We start from the raw sequence: 18,478 nt of genomic DNA on the forward strand, positions 1-18,478 counted from the left end.
AGTCTCACTTTAGTTTTAATGGAAATGTATGCCCTTACACTGACTTCCAGATTGTCTCCATTTTCTCATGTCTTGTACTGTAGGTCATTTAATCTATCCTTGACATTTCTTATACCAGACTTCAGGTCTTGAGAAAAACACTTGTTGTTATTTTTTCCCCAAATTAATTATACTATTATTTTATTTTGATGTTTTTTTCTGTAAATCATCAACCAAATCCACTTATTAATATTTGTCATGCTGTCAGTTGTAGGTCTTCATTATTTCTCACCTTAGTGAAGTAAGTTTCTACTCTAGTTTTCAAAATTGCAATTTTTTTTTCCTCAACGTCTTTACTTTCAATTCGTTTTGCCAACACCTTCCCTAGATCCCTGCCATCTGCTTCTCTCCGCTTTCTGGGCAAGAATTTTTTCAGTATTGAATACTTTATAAAACCTTTGTCGTGTAGCTGTGATAGTCTAAGGTCACAGAAAAACAAAACGTGTGAGCAGAGGTAATCTCTTCTTTTAAATCAGCTGATACAGATGGGAAAAATGCAAGTTTCAACTGCAGTTGAACTTTGGCTTTCCTGACACCATCTCTCATGCCCAGGCAGTGCTTCTGAATTCCTTATCTGGAAGCAGACTGTTTCTGCCTTTTTGCATTGGAGCTGCATCATGATTACCCTGTTGAGCCAAGCTGGTATACCTACTTTTTTTCCTGAGTATCAAGATGGACCATTTTTGCTCTTGGAGGATGTTGTCCTTAAAGACCTGCCAGACTTCCTGAGCTGTTTTTTCCTTCAGAGCTGTTTCCCATGGGATGCCACATACCTCTTGCCTGAATAAGCTAAAATCTGAGTCAAAGTCCATACCCAGAACTTTGAGCAATCCGTGGTCACTACAACCAAGGCTGCCACTGATTATCATGTACCGGACAGTTCATCCTTGTTAGTGAATAGCAGATCCAGCTGTGCATGTCACTACTGCTCAGCTCCTCCAGTACCTGTATCAAGAAGTTATCCCTGGCTGCTTGTGCCACACTAGGGTAGAATGCCAGGGAGGTTAATAGCCCCTATAAGAAGAAAGGTGTGTGATACAGAGGCTTCCTTGAGTTGTTAAAACTTCAACTTTGTCACCCTGATCAGGTGGTCTGTAACAAACTCCTTCATATAGGTATGCTTAGAAAACATTCAAGCTGACTGCCAAGAAGTCGTTCAGCAACAGTTAGCAAAATCTAAAGCAAAAAAGGAATAGACACCGTTTATACTAGCTAGGATTCAGATGGTCTAATTATAGTAGTCTTGTGAACCACATGGAAAAAAAAAAAGCTTTTTTGTTTATAAGGTCTTTGGTGTTAGCAAGGGAGAAGTTCACGGACTGAAAGAACCCTGGTAACATCAAAGTGAAATAATTTTAGTGTATCGCAAAAACTGAAGTTCTAAGCTGATAATTTCAATAACATAATGAATATCACTCAGTAGACAGGTCTTTTGGAGGTATTTATAGCTTGCTTGTTAGCAATGAGATGGAGAAATTGGAGATAGAGTAAGATTTTTTTTTTTCCTGAATTATTTGTTCTCTCTCCTACCTGAATGTTTCCATCTTGTACTTGTTGCCTGTGTGAGTTAATTTTGGTATGTAGTAGCAGTTTGATTTCACACATGTAGTTTCTGTAAAATGTGTTGACTGTATCAGATTTTGGGATAGACATGCATAGGTAGCATTCCTAGATTTTGATCCACCTGTTGGGAGGGAGTTTAGAATATGGCAACTGTGGAAGACTGTTAGCCAGTTTCCACATGTTTCTCTGGCAAAGTCTGCTTCTATTTAGTATAAACTGGTCTGTGGAAGATTTCATTCTGGTAGTAAGTTTGATGAAATTGATAGTTGTTTTGGAAACTAAAGGGAGGCGAGCCTGAGAACTTTTCCATCAAGGTATGATTTTGTTTGAATGCTATTTGTGGGCATTTAATGATATTCTGTAGATATTCCAGCATCGGAGGACATGTTCAGTTATGGTTGTTTGGGGTTTTTTTGTATAATGGTAAACTTTTATGTTGTATTTGAGCTGTTTATTCAAAGATACAATTTGTTTCTCTGGGGGGATTGTTTTGATTTTTTTTTTTCCCCTCGTAATTTTTAATGGGAGGTCCTGGTTATATAATATAACTATTCTGGACAATTTTTATGCAAAGAAACTTTTTATGTTTTTATGGAAATAGTAGTCAGCTTTTTTGCTTCTATGTGTGTGTAGTAGTAGCTTAGAGGATGATGTTTTTGGTGTTGACAATAATGCCTAGGAAGTTGAATCTTGATATGACGCTATTCCAAGGCAACTTGTTAGCGGAGCGATAGCTGCTGATTTTATTGTGCAAATCAGTGAGCAAGACTATATTTTTGGTCTTTAACTTTCATTTTAGATCAAGTTGATAATACTTTTTAAAACAAATTCTTCTGTAGAGGAAATATTTGTTGCTGAGTTTAATTTTTTTGTAGGAGAAATGAAATCAATCAGATTGTTTGGCTTGAAAATCCCAATATTGGTCGTCTTGAAAGAACTTAAGGCAGGATATTGTATATCTCATTGGCAGGCATGTAAGCATGGTATTAATAGGGTGGTAAGTTGACTGTATAGTTGCTTGAATAAGTCTGATCTGTCTTGAAGAAATCTTCTGAGCAGCAGGAGAAGATTGTTTCTGTGAATGTTGATAATTCTTTAATGTTGGGTAGATAATCTGTTGGGGTTTCCTTACTTGTTACTTTTAAAGAATATCTGCAATGTCCTTGTGTGGTGGATTAGGTTGTATAATTCTTGTACGGGTGGAATTTTTACATAGGGGACGTGAGCTGGTGGTGTTCTTGAGTTCTGAAATGAAAAAGGATGTGGTGTCTAGTTTTTGTTTGTTGCCATATGTGGTGTCAGAATGTTGTCTTTTAGCTTTACTGATGCTTTCTTTCCAGAGTGAGAAAACTGCAGTTCATTCTCGATCTTGGAAATTTTGTAGCTTTTTTTTTTTTCTTTCAGGAAAAGTTAGCCAGAACTCTTAAAGAAAGTACCAGAGGTGAAATATTTAAATAAACAGACTAGAGGTCCAAGGTGAGGTTTTGTTTGATATAGGATAACTCATCTGATTCTTTTTCTTAAGGCTGACATATTGGAGTTAGTTGTTAGGATGACTGTTTTGAATCGGAAGAAATTGGAGATGGAGTCAGGGAAACATCTAAGTTCTGTTGTGTAAGTGTTTTGTCAAGGTGTTTGGGGGATTAAAATGTAAACCTTTAGAAAAGGCAGGTAGGTCAGTTAAAAGTTGTTTGGTTGTGCTATTGTTGCCTTTGTGAAAAGGTGGAATTTTATCCTTTGCCGCACTGTGGGATAGTGGACGTTGTGTCATTTCTCTTGCATAATGGCTGGCGGGTTATTCTGATGGTAGTTAGCAAAGCTTCAGGATTGCAGCACTCATTTTTGCAGTATATCAGGAAATAGATGTATTCAGTTATGTTCTCAAATATATTCTCAATTTCTCTGAAGTCTTCCAACATGATTATGCAGGATAAGATGTGCAAGATATGAAAGTTTGAGGGTTTTAGATCAAGAGTTTGCTAGAGAACATGATTTAGGAAGTGGCTGTGGCTGTTTAATTTGGCTTCTTGCATTCCTGCATTGTGTAACTTCTATTCCAGATCTCTAATGTTGACATCTATATGATGTAGTAGTAGAATTGCTGTTGTCACTGTAGCTGTGATGGCAGCAGAACATTTTTCAGAAAGCAGCTGTTTTTCCTTTGATCTCTCAGCCTTGCTTTCAAGAGAGCGCTACATGATCCTTTAAAAAAAAAAAATCTGAGGACTTGATTTCATAGTTCTGTGGGATATTAAAATCATGAGCTTGGTAGAAACCTTCATTTGACTTTTTTTTTTTTTCTCCTGATCCTTGTGCTGTTAAACTGTTGGTAAAAACCACCAGTTTATTTTATCTCTGAGTTCATGGAAGCTAATGGTTTATCTCCTTTGCCTATGCCTTTTCTGCTCTAAGGGTGCTAATTCCTTTTTTCTCTCAAGTGATCTAACTGTTGAACATAATTAGATTAAACTGATTGTATAGTTTGCTGTTACGTTTTTCTCACTTTTTCTAGGTGATAAAGTTGATTTAAGAAACTTCTTTTTTCACTTGCCCCTGGTGCTTCATTGCTGCTCTCTCATTTGAACAATGTGGCTATTTATGAAAATTCCATTCAATGGAAATATTAAACTTGATATTTTCTGAATATGATGTCCCGTTCTCCTTGGGAGTTCTGCTGCCTGTCTTCTGAATGCCATGGGAGCTTTCTACTTAGGGAGTGAATTCAATTGTGGACGATGACCTTCAGTTTTCAAAACAGTGTAATTGTGAGCATCATGAGAGCAGCAATGCCTAGGCACAAAGGAATAGATTAATTAATAATCTATTAATATAATCTAAGGTTTTTAATTGATTTTCTGCTCCCCTCTAGGGATATAGAGGCCTATTCTGAGGCTTAGCAGACAGTGGACTTTCACAATCACTTCTTATTATATATCTCAGAGACAGTTCCATCCATACTGTCTTCAGTTTCTTGCAGATGCCTCTGACATATCAAAGCTTACAAAATCACATACTGTGTTTGAAGACAGTGTAATCGGTGATCTTAGAATGCTTCATAAATTATGATGAAACACTCATATTTAGGATTTATCCACTCAGTTGCAGAAGCCTAAAAGTCCTGGTACTAATGTGTATATTATTAATCACACATCTGCAAATATGTTGTGTTTTGTAAATGACTGATAATCATTATTCAAACACAATTATTCTTAAACTTTAATTTAAGCATATGTAACAGTTAGTAGTGTAAGCATCAAGGAAGATATTAACTACAAAGATGATATTATATAGAAATAAAATATTTTTTATCTTTGTCATAAAATGAACTCTGGTGTGGTGAAGCTGTTAAGCAAATGTTAAAAAAAAAAAAAGATAATTTTACCATTCTTTGGATTTTTGGGAATATTCTGCCTTTTTCTAAATTGGAGTGTTCACGTTTTCTTTTAATAGACGCATGCAGGCATATATAGTAGCCTAGCCCCTTTTTTTTCTTTCTTAATATTTTGACTTGTATGCAATATTTCTTTATTCACTTCTTATTAAGGTGGTGAATAGTTCCATGCAGTTATATACTTAGCAGTAACCTTTACTCATAACGTGATATTGTCTGTATGTCTTATTTTGTTCAGCTTTCACTGGCACTGATGAAGCCTAAGGCTGCTGTTTCTTTGAGTTACTGATAATTTTTTATCTGATTAACTGACATATTTAGTTGAAATCAGACACAGCCCTTAGGCTGGGCATGGATTTAATTTAAAAAGTATCAAAGGTTTGCACTGTGTGCTGTTTAATCATCATGTTTATCAGGCAAAGAAAAATTACCAGAAGGACCATAGGGAGAGGGTTATCTTAAGGAGCAGTAGCTTGGGAAATTGATAATAACTACGAGGTAATTTACTGCTAACTTTTATATTCATTAATGTAACATTTCCCACTAATAATTACAGTGCGTGTAATATAGTAATTAAATTGAAAGCATTATCACTAATCTTATTTTTTGCTGAACTCTGAGAGGGTCAGGTAGAGACATTAAAATGCAAAATTAAACCAAACTCCTGTACGGATATCTTTGTGATAAATATTTTGCTTGCTAGTGGAATACTTCTACCAGTATGGTATGTTAAAACCTCTATTTAGACATTTCCTCAAATTACTATCACTCTCTTTAATTGAATATCAATCACTGAAAAAAAGGCAAAAAATTAAAATCACATTGCACAAACATCTATTACTTCTATGTTTCTGTTTCTATTTTGTTTAAGCTATGTACCACCGTGTCAATATTATACATGTATGTTATATAACCACTTTAACAATTGGTTAAAGCATACTCATGCCACTTTTGCTTTGGAGCTTTCACAGAATTGTTTAATTTTTTATGCTATTTTCTGATAGAAAATATAGCTGAAAGTAATCTATGATATGAATAGAGTAGTAACTTTGAATTATGTTATTCATTATACTATTTTAAAATAATATAATTCTAAAACAGTAAAGCTATAAACATAAATTGTACATTTTAATACAGTTACAGTTGCACAGATCTATTTGTTGTTCTAACACAATTCTTCATGATGATTATTCTTCATGAATGTTATGAGTAGGAATATATAAATGGTTATAACAAGAAAATCTAATAATAATGTAATTTAACTTACAGTCAAAACAGTAATTATCCTTTGTATATAAAAATAAAATTATGCTGTTGCTCAGAATTTTGTGTTATTTAGATACTTTTTAAAAGTTCATTTTTAAGTCTACCTTTTAAAATGAGTAATTTTGGCAATTCTAATGTGGAAAAATAAATTTTTAAAGGTCTTACTGAAAGTAAAGAGTTGTTAGCATCCTGTAAATATCCATGTTGGATATCTGTCTTTCTGTATGCATTATATCCTTTCCAGGATAATAATTTATTTGTGGATTTATATCACAATGGATAGAAATGCTTTCTGTACTGTCTAAATGTTCTGAAGAAGTAATTTATTTTCACTTTAGAATAATTTGTTACAATAGCAAGGCATTACTGGTGTTGCATAGTTTAAACAATCTCTTCAACTAATAGTACGTGAGTTTTTACATTTTCTTCATTTAAAAAAAAAAATCAATTTAAAAAAAATTTCCGTGTTACTTTCTTTGAACATTTTCCTATTTTCCATTACCTTTTATGTGATAAATGCTGAACAGCTTTCTTCCAGAACTTTCCCAAATTTGCTTCCTTGGCTTTTGATTAACCACAGATACTTGGCATTTAGTTTGCAGATGTCAGCCTGCCATACCTGTGCTAAGACAGCAGCTTTGTGAACATGGTTTTCATGGTATCAAACCTGATCTGATTCCATATGAAGAGGTGAAGTGTATTACCCGAGATCTGGTGTTGTTAATTCTGGGACTGATTCTGTGCTAACTATAGTCAGCTTAGAGCGAAACTGTATCTGCCTGCAAAGTGTCCTATAACTCTTTCAATTCCAAGAAAGAGCTAGTTTTCTATTAGTACTCTTTGTGTGCCTGAGGTGCTGGGCTAAGTATACTGTGCAGCAAGGTTTTATGTAAATTTTATCCAGTTGAGGATTATAGGGAGGTTGTCACACCATACTTTTTTTCTTTTTCACCTCATACCACATCCTTCTTCCCTTTAGATCTTCCTATTCTTTTGCATTTGTGACACTCAAGCCTTGATTTGTTGAAAAGTGCAGAACATAGGGGTTGAGTTTATTCTAGTTCCAGATGGTATGTAAATATTTGAACGAGCTCTCCCAATTCAAGGCCTTTACTAGCTATATTGACATTAATTTTACTAATAGTAACTTGTTTTTCTTCTTGGAAGCTACTCTCTGGACAGTGATGGAAGTTCACATTTGCTCTTTACCAGCAGAACAGCTAAATGAAAAGTCGTGGTGATGAATAGTTCCCTGCCAAATTGCTTTGAACCTGAATGATAACCACAACTAAGTGACATCAAGAGCTGAAATTTAAATAAAGATTGTTAAAAGCTTATTCTAGTTTATTTCCTTTGATAATACATAAGTACAGAATATATTGTGCATGAACATTTAAATCAGATTTAAGGTATCTTTTAAGCGGGCAGCTGATGACAAGTCTTCTACTCTTTCGTTACTAACTTCAAGATGTATCATACACATATATTTACCTATATACAGATGTATAGGTGTATACACACACATTCATACACATGCGCATCCACCCTCTAAATGTGTTATAACTATAGATAATTGAAAATATAAGATATGAATAAACTGCTTCATATTTAAGTTTGATGTTGGACCAGTGTACCAATTGTTGCATTATAGAAGTTCTGTGACCTTAAAATTCAACATACATTATAATATTTTTTAAAAATTTCTTTTACCATAGGATGATTTTGAAAGATGCTAGGACTGAGGACTAGATTTTTCAAAATCCCTAACAAACAGATCTTCAAAACTATTCATTTTAATACAAAAGAAGTGTTGTTTTTGTACAAGAACAGAGAGTTTAAGTCTCTGCTTCCAGGTTCTTTTCTTCTTAATTTGAGAGTTTTCTAACTGAGTGTATTTGCTGGCATAGACATTTTGTAGGAAATTGAAAAACAGAATAAATAGAAAAATAGTACCATTTTTATTACTCTGTGAAATAGATAGAAATGCCTTAGGCAAGTCAATTATGAAGGATCTTCAGGGACAGAGATTTTGTAATTCTATCAGTAATTCTGTGAAAGCATGAGAAAGTACTTTAACATTTTATTTTAAGGTGGTTTCTTTCACAGTGTAATGGTATTAATCACAGTAGGAAGATGCATAAGAAGAAAATAGTATTCTTAAGCAGTGACAATGTTGGGAATTTGCGTTTAATCAGAGAGCTCCGAGCTCTTCCACTTTTCAAAATTACTGCTTTTGCTAATACTCAATAAAACTTTTAAAGCATTTGCATAAAAGAGTAATTTTAAGTGGGTACTTTTGCTGCTGAGTCCTTAAATGTTAGTAATTTCAAAGTGTAGTCGCCTCTGTTTATTTTCTGAGGCTAAAAGATGTCAGAGTTCACAGAGTCACTCTGGCAGCACCTGGCATTTGCCAAAGGGTAAAATTCAGAGCTCTAAGAGAGGAAATGCAAAGATAACGCAGAAGTTACTTGCACTTCTTCATTTTGTTTCCAAAAGTTCAGTTATTTCTTAATCTTTTAATTTGTGAGACGGGAGAGACTTTTTTTTATAGAAAGCTTTTAAAAAGTGATTGTTTTTAATAATTAACAGAAGCATTTTTTTCTTAAGAGATATTAGTCAAGGCTATTCATCTTATTCTTAAAAGGATTTTTTAAATAATTACTTGGTAAATATATCTTCTCTACACTTTAGCATAAATAGCATGTCAGATAAATAATTTTCTACCCATTCCTTCTAAAACACCTCACTATTGGAATTATTAATACATTTTAGGACTGATCTTGTGTATCAATCTGCTATCCATTAATATTAAAGTAATGTGATATGATTCTCAATGTACTTCCAAAAGTTATTGTGCTAGTTGCAACTGTGATGCTAGTTTGAGAGCTGAAACTTGCATGGAAAAAAAAGGGTGTTTTATCTTTGCAGCGTAAGTAAGAGAGGATTGTAAGAAAATTCAAAATTATTTAGTGGATGTTAACAGTTAAGAACTGTGCTTTGGAAGATGTATTTTCCAAGTATAAAAAAGAGTCCTATAAAGGAAACAGAGATGGATGTCTGTAAGATGTAATATGCAATATACAAATAAATAGTTAATATTATTTCCTGTGTGACAATAAAATTATTATTATTTTTGCCTGGCACAGCCATCTAAATTAGAGCATGCAAAACTTTAAAGCAAAATCTTACTGAAGTCAAAAGGAATAGTTGCAATCTTACCATTAAGCATGCTATTACGTATCTTGATGGATTTAGCCAGAAAGGTCAACTCAAACAAGCAGTAATAAAACTGTGTTGTGTGATATTGCTATATATGTATAAAGTCTTAATAAAATGTTAAATCAGTGAACCAGGTGGTCTTTTATCAGACTTTCAAACATTGTAGTGCACATGGTTCTTTGTAAGAATAAATTTATTTATATCTTAAAGGAATCTGAAAAAGTTAATTAGATTAGAGACAACTCTGTTTAACAAAATGTAATATAAATGTTTTTACCTATTAACTTAATGGAAGTAAAAAAAATATGCTGGTATACTCAGTAGAATAGCTGAATAGTTTTTCTACATCGTGCTTTTTTCCCGAATTTTTCCAGTTTTTCTTGTCATAATTGAGCCCAATGTGTCCTGCGAAGTAATGACTGTTTACTGTTTGAATGGAATTCTAGTGTAGCTGTAATGTAGTAGATACCAAATTGGTGGCTAGCTGCAAAAACCCCGTGTATATCCAGCGGTTCTTCATATATTAGATATGGTATATCATTTGTATTTTTATGCTATTTTGCATGAGAAAGTAGTAAAGAAAAAGCATTTGAACATGCAGCGTCTCTAATGCTGAGGAACTGTAGGATTGGTTTGTGGTTTTGATTTTGCTGTTCCCTGGATCATTCACTAATTCTGTTTTATTTTTCCCTTCTCATTAGCCCAAAGTCTCCAGTCTGCTTTATGATCATATAAAAACAGATACTTTTCTCCAGTGTTTTTTTTTTTTTCTTTTAGTCTTCCCCTTTTCCCTCCTATGTTGGATACATCTCTCCCTCAATCGGAATCCTATTATATTGATATGTATTGTCATCTTGTTTGTGCTAGCCTGGATATACTTTACAGTGAGAGTCCCAAGTCTGTTTGCAAAAGCAAAGGTAGACCAGGTGGTATTACATGAACAGTTAGATATTGACCTATCCTGTCAACAGGTATTGCAGGGATCTATGGTGATCCACAGTTGCTTCCGCTGGACCACAGAAGACAGTTTACAAACTAGTCTATATAAATAGACCTTGTGCAGTTTAGTGGTATTATTATGAGCTGTGGTGGACAACTGAGTGTGATTCATTTCCAAAATTCTTGCCTAAGTTTTCAGTAAATATGGAATGATATGATTAATGACCTAAGGGCCATTATCTGTTGAAATTGTAACCACAAAAAATTTTGGTTTCCTTTAGAACTTTTTATCTCTTGGTTTAAGAGTGGCACTGATTCTTGATATATTATATGCTGTTAGATAGGAAGAAGTAGGTCCAAAGGTACTGCTTTCATCTTTTGAGTTTTCCATTATATAGAGAAAAATACAATTAACTTCTTCTGCCTATGAACTATTTTCTGATAAAACTGAATAGAAGATGACATTCTACGTCATTCTGGACAGGCAGAGTTGATGAAGAATAGCAAGGCCAGTGAGATCTCAGGAGTGGTCCATTCTATTGATGGTCAAGGAGCTCTTCAGTAATAGAACCAACTTCTTAAGTGAGTTTATCTTCTATTTACTGCAGGTTAAGCTTGATCCTGTTGCTTTTCAGCCTTTAGGTTATTCTGCTCAAGATATCAATGATTGCATTGGTTGCATGTGCTGAGAAGTAGACTTTAATAAGGTAAGGTGGTAAGCTAAGGGGCATTGATATTTCAAGACTCTCACAAAAAGGAATGTTCAGAGGGAGATAATATGTAACAGAACTTTCTGAGACTGCTTTTGGGATCTGTCAGAAGCATGATTAAGTAAATTTCCTTTCACCAGATCCTTAAGGTGAATCAGCAGTATTTTGTTCAATGCCTGTGCTGAGAAATGTTGATAAGGTTTAGTCATCTGTCTGTAGCAATGAGGAGCTTACCCATAAATAATGTAAAAATTCTCTTTATTAGACATGAAAGACTTAACATATGTTAAGTTTTGCCATATCTATGGGCTGGTAAACCTAAGCCAGTAGTCCTTGTTCTTTGTTTCAGACTTTCTTTGTAAGAATATTGTACAGGCAATTCCAAGCACTGTGGAATCCTATTCTGTGAATTGTCTTTGTAGGCACAGTTTAACCATGAATATGTAATTATAAGTTTAACCCTAAACCTCTTATCAACATCCACTGAAAATATATAGAGCGCTAATCTGATTATCTCTGGTTTTATTATACAACAATATGGACTACCTAAAGGTTTCCATTACAAATACTGTACTGTATTGAACAGAAAGGACAGGCTGCTTCCTTCTTCCACACAGAAAGACATGTGGTGATTGGGAAATATGGGCAGTTAATATATATTTATTATTGTATTAATTGTTTTGAAGGACTGCTAATAAAAGAAAAATAATCTTGATGTGAGAAGAAGATTTAAGAAAATATTTTGGGACTCAAGTCTTGAATCCTGGACAAGTCTTCTAAAATTCTCCTTTCCTCTAGATTCTGTCATCAAAAGGTGTCCTAATGACATTTTATAGTATATTGTAGTTTGGGTGCAGTTGATTTTTTATTGATTCATAATGTCAGATTGGACCACTTCAAGATTATTGCCTTTGACACAGATGATTATCCCAAAATAATTGACTGTACATCAACAGAAACATTTGTTGCAGATGAAGTAGTAAGCTGCATTTGTTATAGTAGCATCCTGCCCGTTAGGTTCAGTAAGACATTAATATATTAGTATTCTATAGAGGATAAAAAGGCACAGTTACAATGGTCAGGTGAGCTCCAACTGTTTCACAATTGTATTTGTTTATTTAAACTGCAGTTCTTGTTCTACATTGCAATTGCTTTATGATCCAGTAATCCTAGCCAAAATGAGTTTTTTATTCTTACATAAAAATATGAACAAACAGTGCTTAGCTGCTGTGCTTTACAAGACTATTATGGGTTTAAATTATATAATTTTTAAAAGAACTTTAGACCTTTGAGTGGAATGAAAGTGCAAAGTGATGCTGGTAGCAGTGTGGGTAAACTGCGATCAAAATTCTGTGGAACAAAGGAACATGTGGGAAACCTTTCAGGTGTACTTCAAGACCCGAGGAGGTTTTATGAATTATTTTGAGATAGAATCTATTTAATGAAAATTCTAGTTACATACACTTTTTAGCTTTTTTTAAAAAAAAAATTCTGTATCAGAGAGTTGAGGGAAATGGAATGTCTGATTTACCTTTACTCTGAAAAGAGCTTTGAAACGTTGTTGCACAGAAAGCTCAAAGGGAAGCAAAAGTAATTTTGTCTGAATAGTAGCAATAATAATAAAACAGGCAGTGGATAATAAGGTAGTGATAGATAAGCTAAAATAAATTTTTGTCAGTACTCTTAATTCAAAATATGTGAATGCTACAGCATTTGGCATTGATTTTAGTATTAAATGATATATCCATTAATGATATGTAGAAGTACATAAATCTAACAATGATCAAATTTACAATATTATAGCTAAGAGTTTTGATAAATACATAGAATCTTAAATCAGAAGTACAGATGGATGTGAAAGACTTAGGAATTTGGTTGAGTAAATATGAGTTAATGTAAAGAAGAATAAGATAATATCAGGTAGCTCAGCATAGACATAAAATAGAAACTCGTCCACTACAAGGTAATTATGAGTAAAATATTTTACTGATAAGAAACTAAAGGGAATTTTCAGGTCAGTACCATAGCAGGCAAAAAGTGGTTTAATTTCAAAATACATATGTTAAGCACATAGGTGAAAATTTTGTAATACAGTCTTACTGTAAACATCACAGAGTTGCTGTCTAACAAAGCAGCCTCAGAAGTAGATCTTCCTTTATAGTTATGATCAACGTTGCTTAAAAAAGCAGAACAACTTTAACTAAAGTCTAACTAGATTAAATTTGTAGTAAATACAGCATATTGCTTGGGACTCGAGATAAAAAAGCAAAAGCCCATGAAATATTTTAAGTACATGGACTTTCAAATGCTACATTCTCATTGTATCTAAAAGAAAAATAGAGAATCGATGGCTTAAGTAACTGAAATAGAAACACCACTCCAAAGAGAATGTGGCTTGAAAAACCTTCTTTACAGCAGAATTAAGTAAGTTGCCTGCAAGTATCTCTTTCTCTGGGGTTAGGATAAGAATAGTAATCTCAAACGCTATTGCACTGGACATTGTGGCACATATACCATGTGACATATATACAATTAAACTGAAATTTAATGATCATGATTGTGTGTTGCTAGTATTTATTTGTAGGTGGAATAATTGACATTTCGGTTATAGAGAAGAGTTTTCAAGATGTCAGGAAGGCTCTGGGATAACCTGTTAAATCTGATATTTTTCAGTTACAGCAGTTATTTCTTCTGTAAAGTGGTGCTAGATTAGAGCAGTTTACTCTTAGAGTAATAACCATATAATAAGTCAGCTGCACTGCTCTCTTCTATGGAAGATCTGTATTTCAGCCCATTCAATTCAAAGTACTGGGCATAGGGAAAAGAATTTCTTCGTGGCTGATTCTTTAATAGAATTACTGGATCTCCATTGTTTAGGCCAGCATACAATGCTAACTTTGTTTTTCCTTGTATTTTTTCAGGACAAGGAAGGAGTCGAGGGTGTCTCTGTGGGAGCCATTCTTTCTGATTACCAGCGAGTTCGAGTAGAAGATGTGTAAGAAAATATTTATCTTTATTCATGTACACATTATGGAAAGTGGTTTATTTGTTTATTTTCTAACTCAAAATCTGTAACACAGAGCAGGCAGTTACTTTATTTTTCATGTTCTATGATAGGCAATTCCTTCAATATATATAGGGTTGTGATCAATAGCACAGAGTCTTGTTGGAGGCCTGTGTCTGGCGGTGTCCCCCAGGGGTCAGTAGTGGGTCCAGTATTGTTTAACATATTCTTCAATGACCTGGATGCAGGGACAGAGTGCACCCTCAGCAAGTTTGCTGATGATACTAAACTGGGGGGAGTAGCTGACACAGCAGAGGTCTGTGCTGCCATTCAGAGGGACCTGTACAGGCTGGAGAGATGAGCAGAGAGGAACCTCTTGAAATTCAACAAAGGCAAGTGCAGGGTCCTGCATCTAAGGAGGAATAACCCCAGGCATGAGGACAGGCTAGGGGCTGACCTGCTGGAAAGCAGCTCTGCAGAGAAGGACCTGGGAGTCCTGGTGGACAACAAGTTAAGCCAGCAATGTGCCCTTGTGGCCAAGAAGGCCAATGGTCTCCTGGGGTGCATTAGGCAGAGTGTTGCCAGCAGGTGGAGGGAAGTGATCCTGCCCCTCTCCTCAGCCCTGGGGAGGCCTCACCTGGAGTGCTGTGTCTAGTTCTGGGCTCCCCAGTACAAGAGAGACATAGCACTGCTGGAGAGAGTCCAGCGGAGGGCTACAAAGATGATCAGGGGACTGGAGCATCTCTCCTCTGAAGAAAGGCTGCGACAGCTGGGCCTGTTCAGCCTGGAGAAGAGAAGATTGAGAGGGGATCTCATCAACGTGTACAAGTATCTAAAGGGGGGGGGGGGTATCAAGAGGATGAGGCCAGCCTCTTCTCCGTGGTGCCCAGCAACAGGACAAGAGGCAACGGGCATAAACTGAAGCACAGCAAGTTCTGTCTGCACATGAGGAAAAAGGGGTAAAGAGAGCACTGAAAGAGGTTGCCCAGAGAGGTGGTGGAGTCTCCTTTGCTGGAGATATTCAAAAGCCATCTGGACACAATCCTGGGTAATGTGCTCTAGGTGCCTCTGCTTGAGCAGGGAGGTTGGACTAGATGATCTCCAGAGGTCCCTTCCAACCTCAACCGTTCTGTGATTCTGTGGTTCAATATTCTGATTTAAGTACCTTTTCTTCTGGAACCATGTCTTTATAAATATCATTAATGAAAATCCAGTAGAGGGTACATTTTTTTTGGAGTACTCTTCAGGTTTCATATGGATCTGTTGAAAATATTGAGAGTTTAGACATGGAAATAGTGGAGTTAGGTTCAGGTCTTTGATTTCAGCCAGAAGCTTATTCAGTTCCAGAGACAATAATGTTCTGGTCAAGTCTATATTTTATCTGTATTTTTCAACAGAGTTTTAATATAGAAGAGTCAGAAATTATAACTCTTTATTAATGAGAATTATTAAAAAATATGCAATCTAGATCTAAAGAAATTCTGTACGAGGTACAGCTGAAAGCATTTATTCCTCCTCCATGCCAGTGATCAAATCTAACATTCTGTGACTTGTTATCAGGAGTTAAATGCGAGGCAATTCTTATGCTCTGTTCTTATATCTTATGTTACTTCCTTAAAATCTTAAAGAAATAGTAAACAAAATCATTACTCAAGAATTTTGATTTCTCATTTCTACTGTGCAAATTCTTTAATTCTGTTTAGGCTATGATGCTTCTTGTAAGAGTCTCAACAACAAAAAAAAGTATTACGTGATGGGAATTGTGTGTTGTGTAGGCCCAGATTTGATTTGGGTCTAAAAAAAATAAATGTATTAATTGCATACATCTGATGAAATACAAAACTGGCTTGTGATAAAAATAAATGATTATTTAGTTAGAGTTCATTAGCTATTTGTTTATAATGGAATAAAAAATCTGGAACACTTCATGAATTGCAGCAATATTGAAGTTAATGCCATGCCAGCTCTACTCACATCAGTGAGTTACATCTGATGGGTGTTCTCTTTTCAATTTACATAGGTAAACTGCAGTCAGAAATAGCTTCTTTTTTTTTTTTTTCTTTTAGGCTTAATGTACATATTAAAATCTAGGAACAGCAGGACATTTTAATAAATGCCTGGTCACACTACTAGATATTTTAGGAAATATTTTTTTTGCTGATTGTGGGTCGCAGATTTATTCCCACGGCCAGAAGACTGACAACATACCACAGTGTTGCCAGCAGACCTGATTGGTTCCAAGGTCACTTGGTGGTAAAAATTTACATTAATCTGAAGATTTATCCCTTGCAGTGAAGCTCTAACACCTAAACCATCCTGATTATTTGGATTCAGCTAATTTGATAGCTAAAGATAGGCACCTATGTGAATTACCTGATATTCAGAATTACTAAATATTTGTTAATTTTATTACTGAGTGCTTTGTTAAAATACACAAAAGTGATAGCAAAACTAAACAGATTATATGGGTGCTATAAATGGATTTAGATGTCAGCATTAAGCATCCATTTAACTACAAAATCTTCACACTTATGTAATACTAATGAGAAATCCTATGTATATAAACATTGATAACTGACAAATTAATGTAATATTTTGAGTGATCTGAGTTAGACAGTTAACTCTGGCTTTCATGATCTAGGTATTATACATTTTATCATCAACTGATGATTCTTGGCAATTTTCAGAGGGTTACTTTTCAATAGTGCCAATTAATGGTACTCTAATATGATAAACAACCAGAAGCTACTTATCAAACGCTGTGTAAATACAATTTGTGTCAAACCAAATCATTAAATTGACATTATCAAATTGTTCCTTCTACACTTTTTTTTAAGCTGTCTTTTTTCTGAGTGTTGATACTAATCACAGGTTTGCTGGGCGTTAACAAATTCAGCATATCGCACCGGTTGTGTGTGCCACATGTATCACAGAGCGGTAACTCTTGCCTTCAACTGCATGTGTAAAAATTTATCATCTGCTAAGCTGTTTAAGAGTTTGCATTCCTAAAGATCTAGAAATGGATTTTCTCTTGGTTTCTCATGCAACTCTATTTATATGAATGAGTTACAACTTACATAGGTGAATTATAGTCAGAATACGCTTCCTTCTTTTTGTCTTATGTTAGACTCAATGTGTATACTGGAATCTAGGAACAGTAACATTTTGATTGAAATTATAGAAGAAAAATTATTTACTAGTAGGAAATCAGAGAAATTAAATTTCTTTAGTTTTGAATGAATTGTGCTGTGTAAAAGCATATTTTTTGGCTTTCATCCAACTTTTTGTTGTTGTTTTTAAGATGCAGAAGGCTTAATCTTCAGCCGTTAGCTTATCTTTGGCGTCGGAACCAGGAGATTTTACTTAAAGAAATGATATCATCCAACATTCAAGCCATAATCATAAAAGTGGCAGCTTTTGGTACGTATCCAGATTCTGAGCAATGTTGTCTGTTAAAACTTCAGTGAACAAGTCCACAGCACCTCGGAGAGAAACAGACATTTTGTTTTATATTTTAGAATAATAAATGTTAATATGAGCATGAAAATGATTTTAAAAAATGAGCTATGGCTAAAGGACAATCAAGATATCTGAATAATCAATTTACCTGTATGTAATTCCTACTTTTCCCAGTGCAGACATTGAAAAGCTGGAAGTAATTCTTCCTAATGTAGTCATTAAATTCCCTCAGTAAGTCTTTTGTTTTGGTTTAGTTTTGATTCTCAGTAAAAACGCATGCATAATTCAGTAGTTCACAGTGTTGTCATTTATAGATGATACAAACTGGTGGCTAGACAAAATTATAAAACAACAGCGAAAGTTTTAATAGAAACTTAACAAATTAACATCAAACAAAATGTAATTATGTGAGGCCAAAACATTTTGCATAACAACAATCTTTTGATATGGTAAAGTAAAGAGTAATAGTTCATTGCTGCCTTCTAAAGAGTGGTATTTAGTGATATTTACAGTGTAATTGTTTAGTACACCAGAGCTGAAAATCAACACATCTTCTTATAAGCAATTTATTAGTAAAATGAGATTTTTATAGTGAAGCAAGTTGTTACACAAGTTTTTTTTTTTTACGTGAAGGTACGTTCAAGTCGAGTTTTATAGAAAAGCTTATTGAATGACATGCTCTGTAACCATGAGACGCATGTCAGAAGCATGCTAATGATGCAATGTATCATTTCAGGCCACTATGCAGTTTTTCATGTAAGAGTATCAGATGAGGCTTTAAGTATAAAATGTGACCAAAGGACCTTGGTCCTAGAGTTTTGTGGCCCATTTTACCAAAGAATGGCTAGCATGATACAAGAGCATCAGTTCTACTTGGGTGGCTAAAGA

At 34.6% G+C, this 18,478-nt stretch overlaps 1 protein-coding gene across 12 annotated transcripts in view; it reads left to right on the plus strand.

Annotated features, from left to right (window-relative positions):
* The window catches only part of DPH6 (diphthamine biosynthesis 6), a 265,858-nt gene that overhangs the window by 51,287 nt on the left and 196,093 nt on the right, over positions 1-18,478 (plus strand). For all 12 annotated transcript variants that reach the window (XM_068946340.1, XM_068946349.1, XM_068946343.1 and 9 more), the window contains exons 4-5: positions 14,049-14,122; positions 17,433-17,551. In XM_068946340.1, the coding sequence (XP_068802441.1) occupies positions 14,049-14,122; positions 17,433-17,551 (193 nt within the window). The remainder of the gene's footprint in view (positions 1-14,048; positions 14,123-17,432; positions 17,552-18,478) is intronic.

The sequence above is a fragment of the Struthio camelus genome, chromosome 5 (genome assembly GCF_040807025.1).
Source record: "Struthio camelus isolate bStrCam1 chromosome 5, bStrCam1.hap1, whole genome shotgun sequence".
In the NCBI taxonomy this organism is placed as follows: domain Eukaryota; kingdom Metazoa; phylum Chordata; class Aves; order Struthioniformes; family Struthionidae; genus Struthio; species Struthio camelus.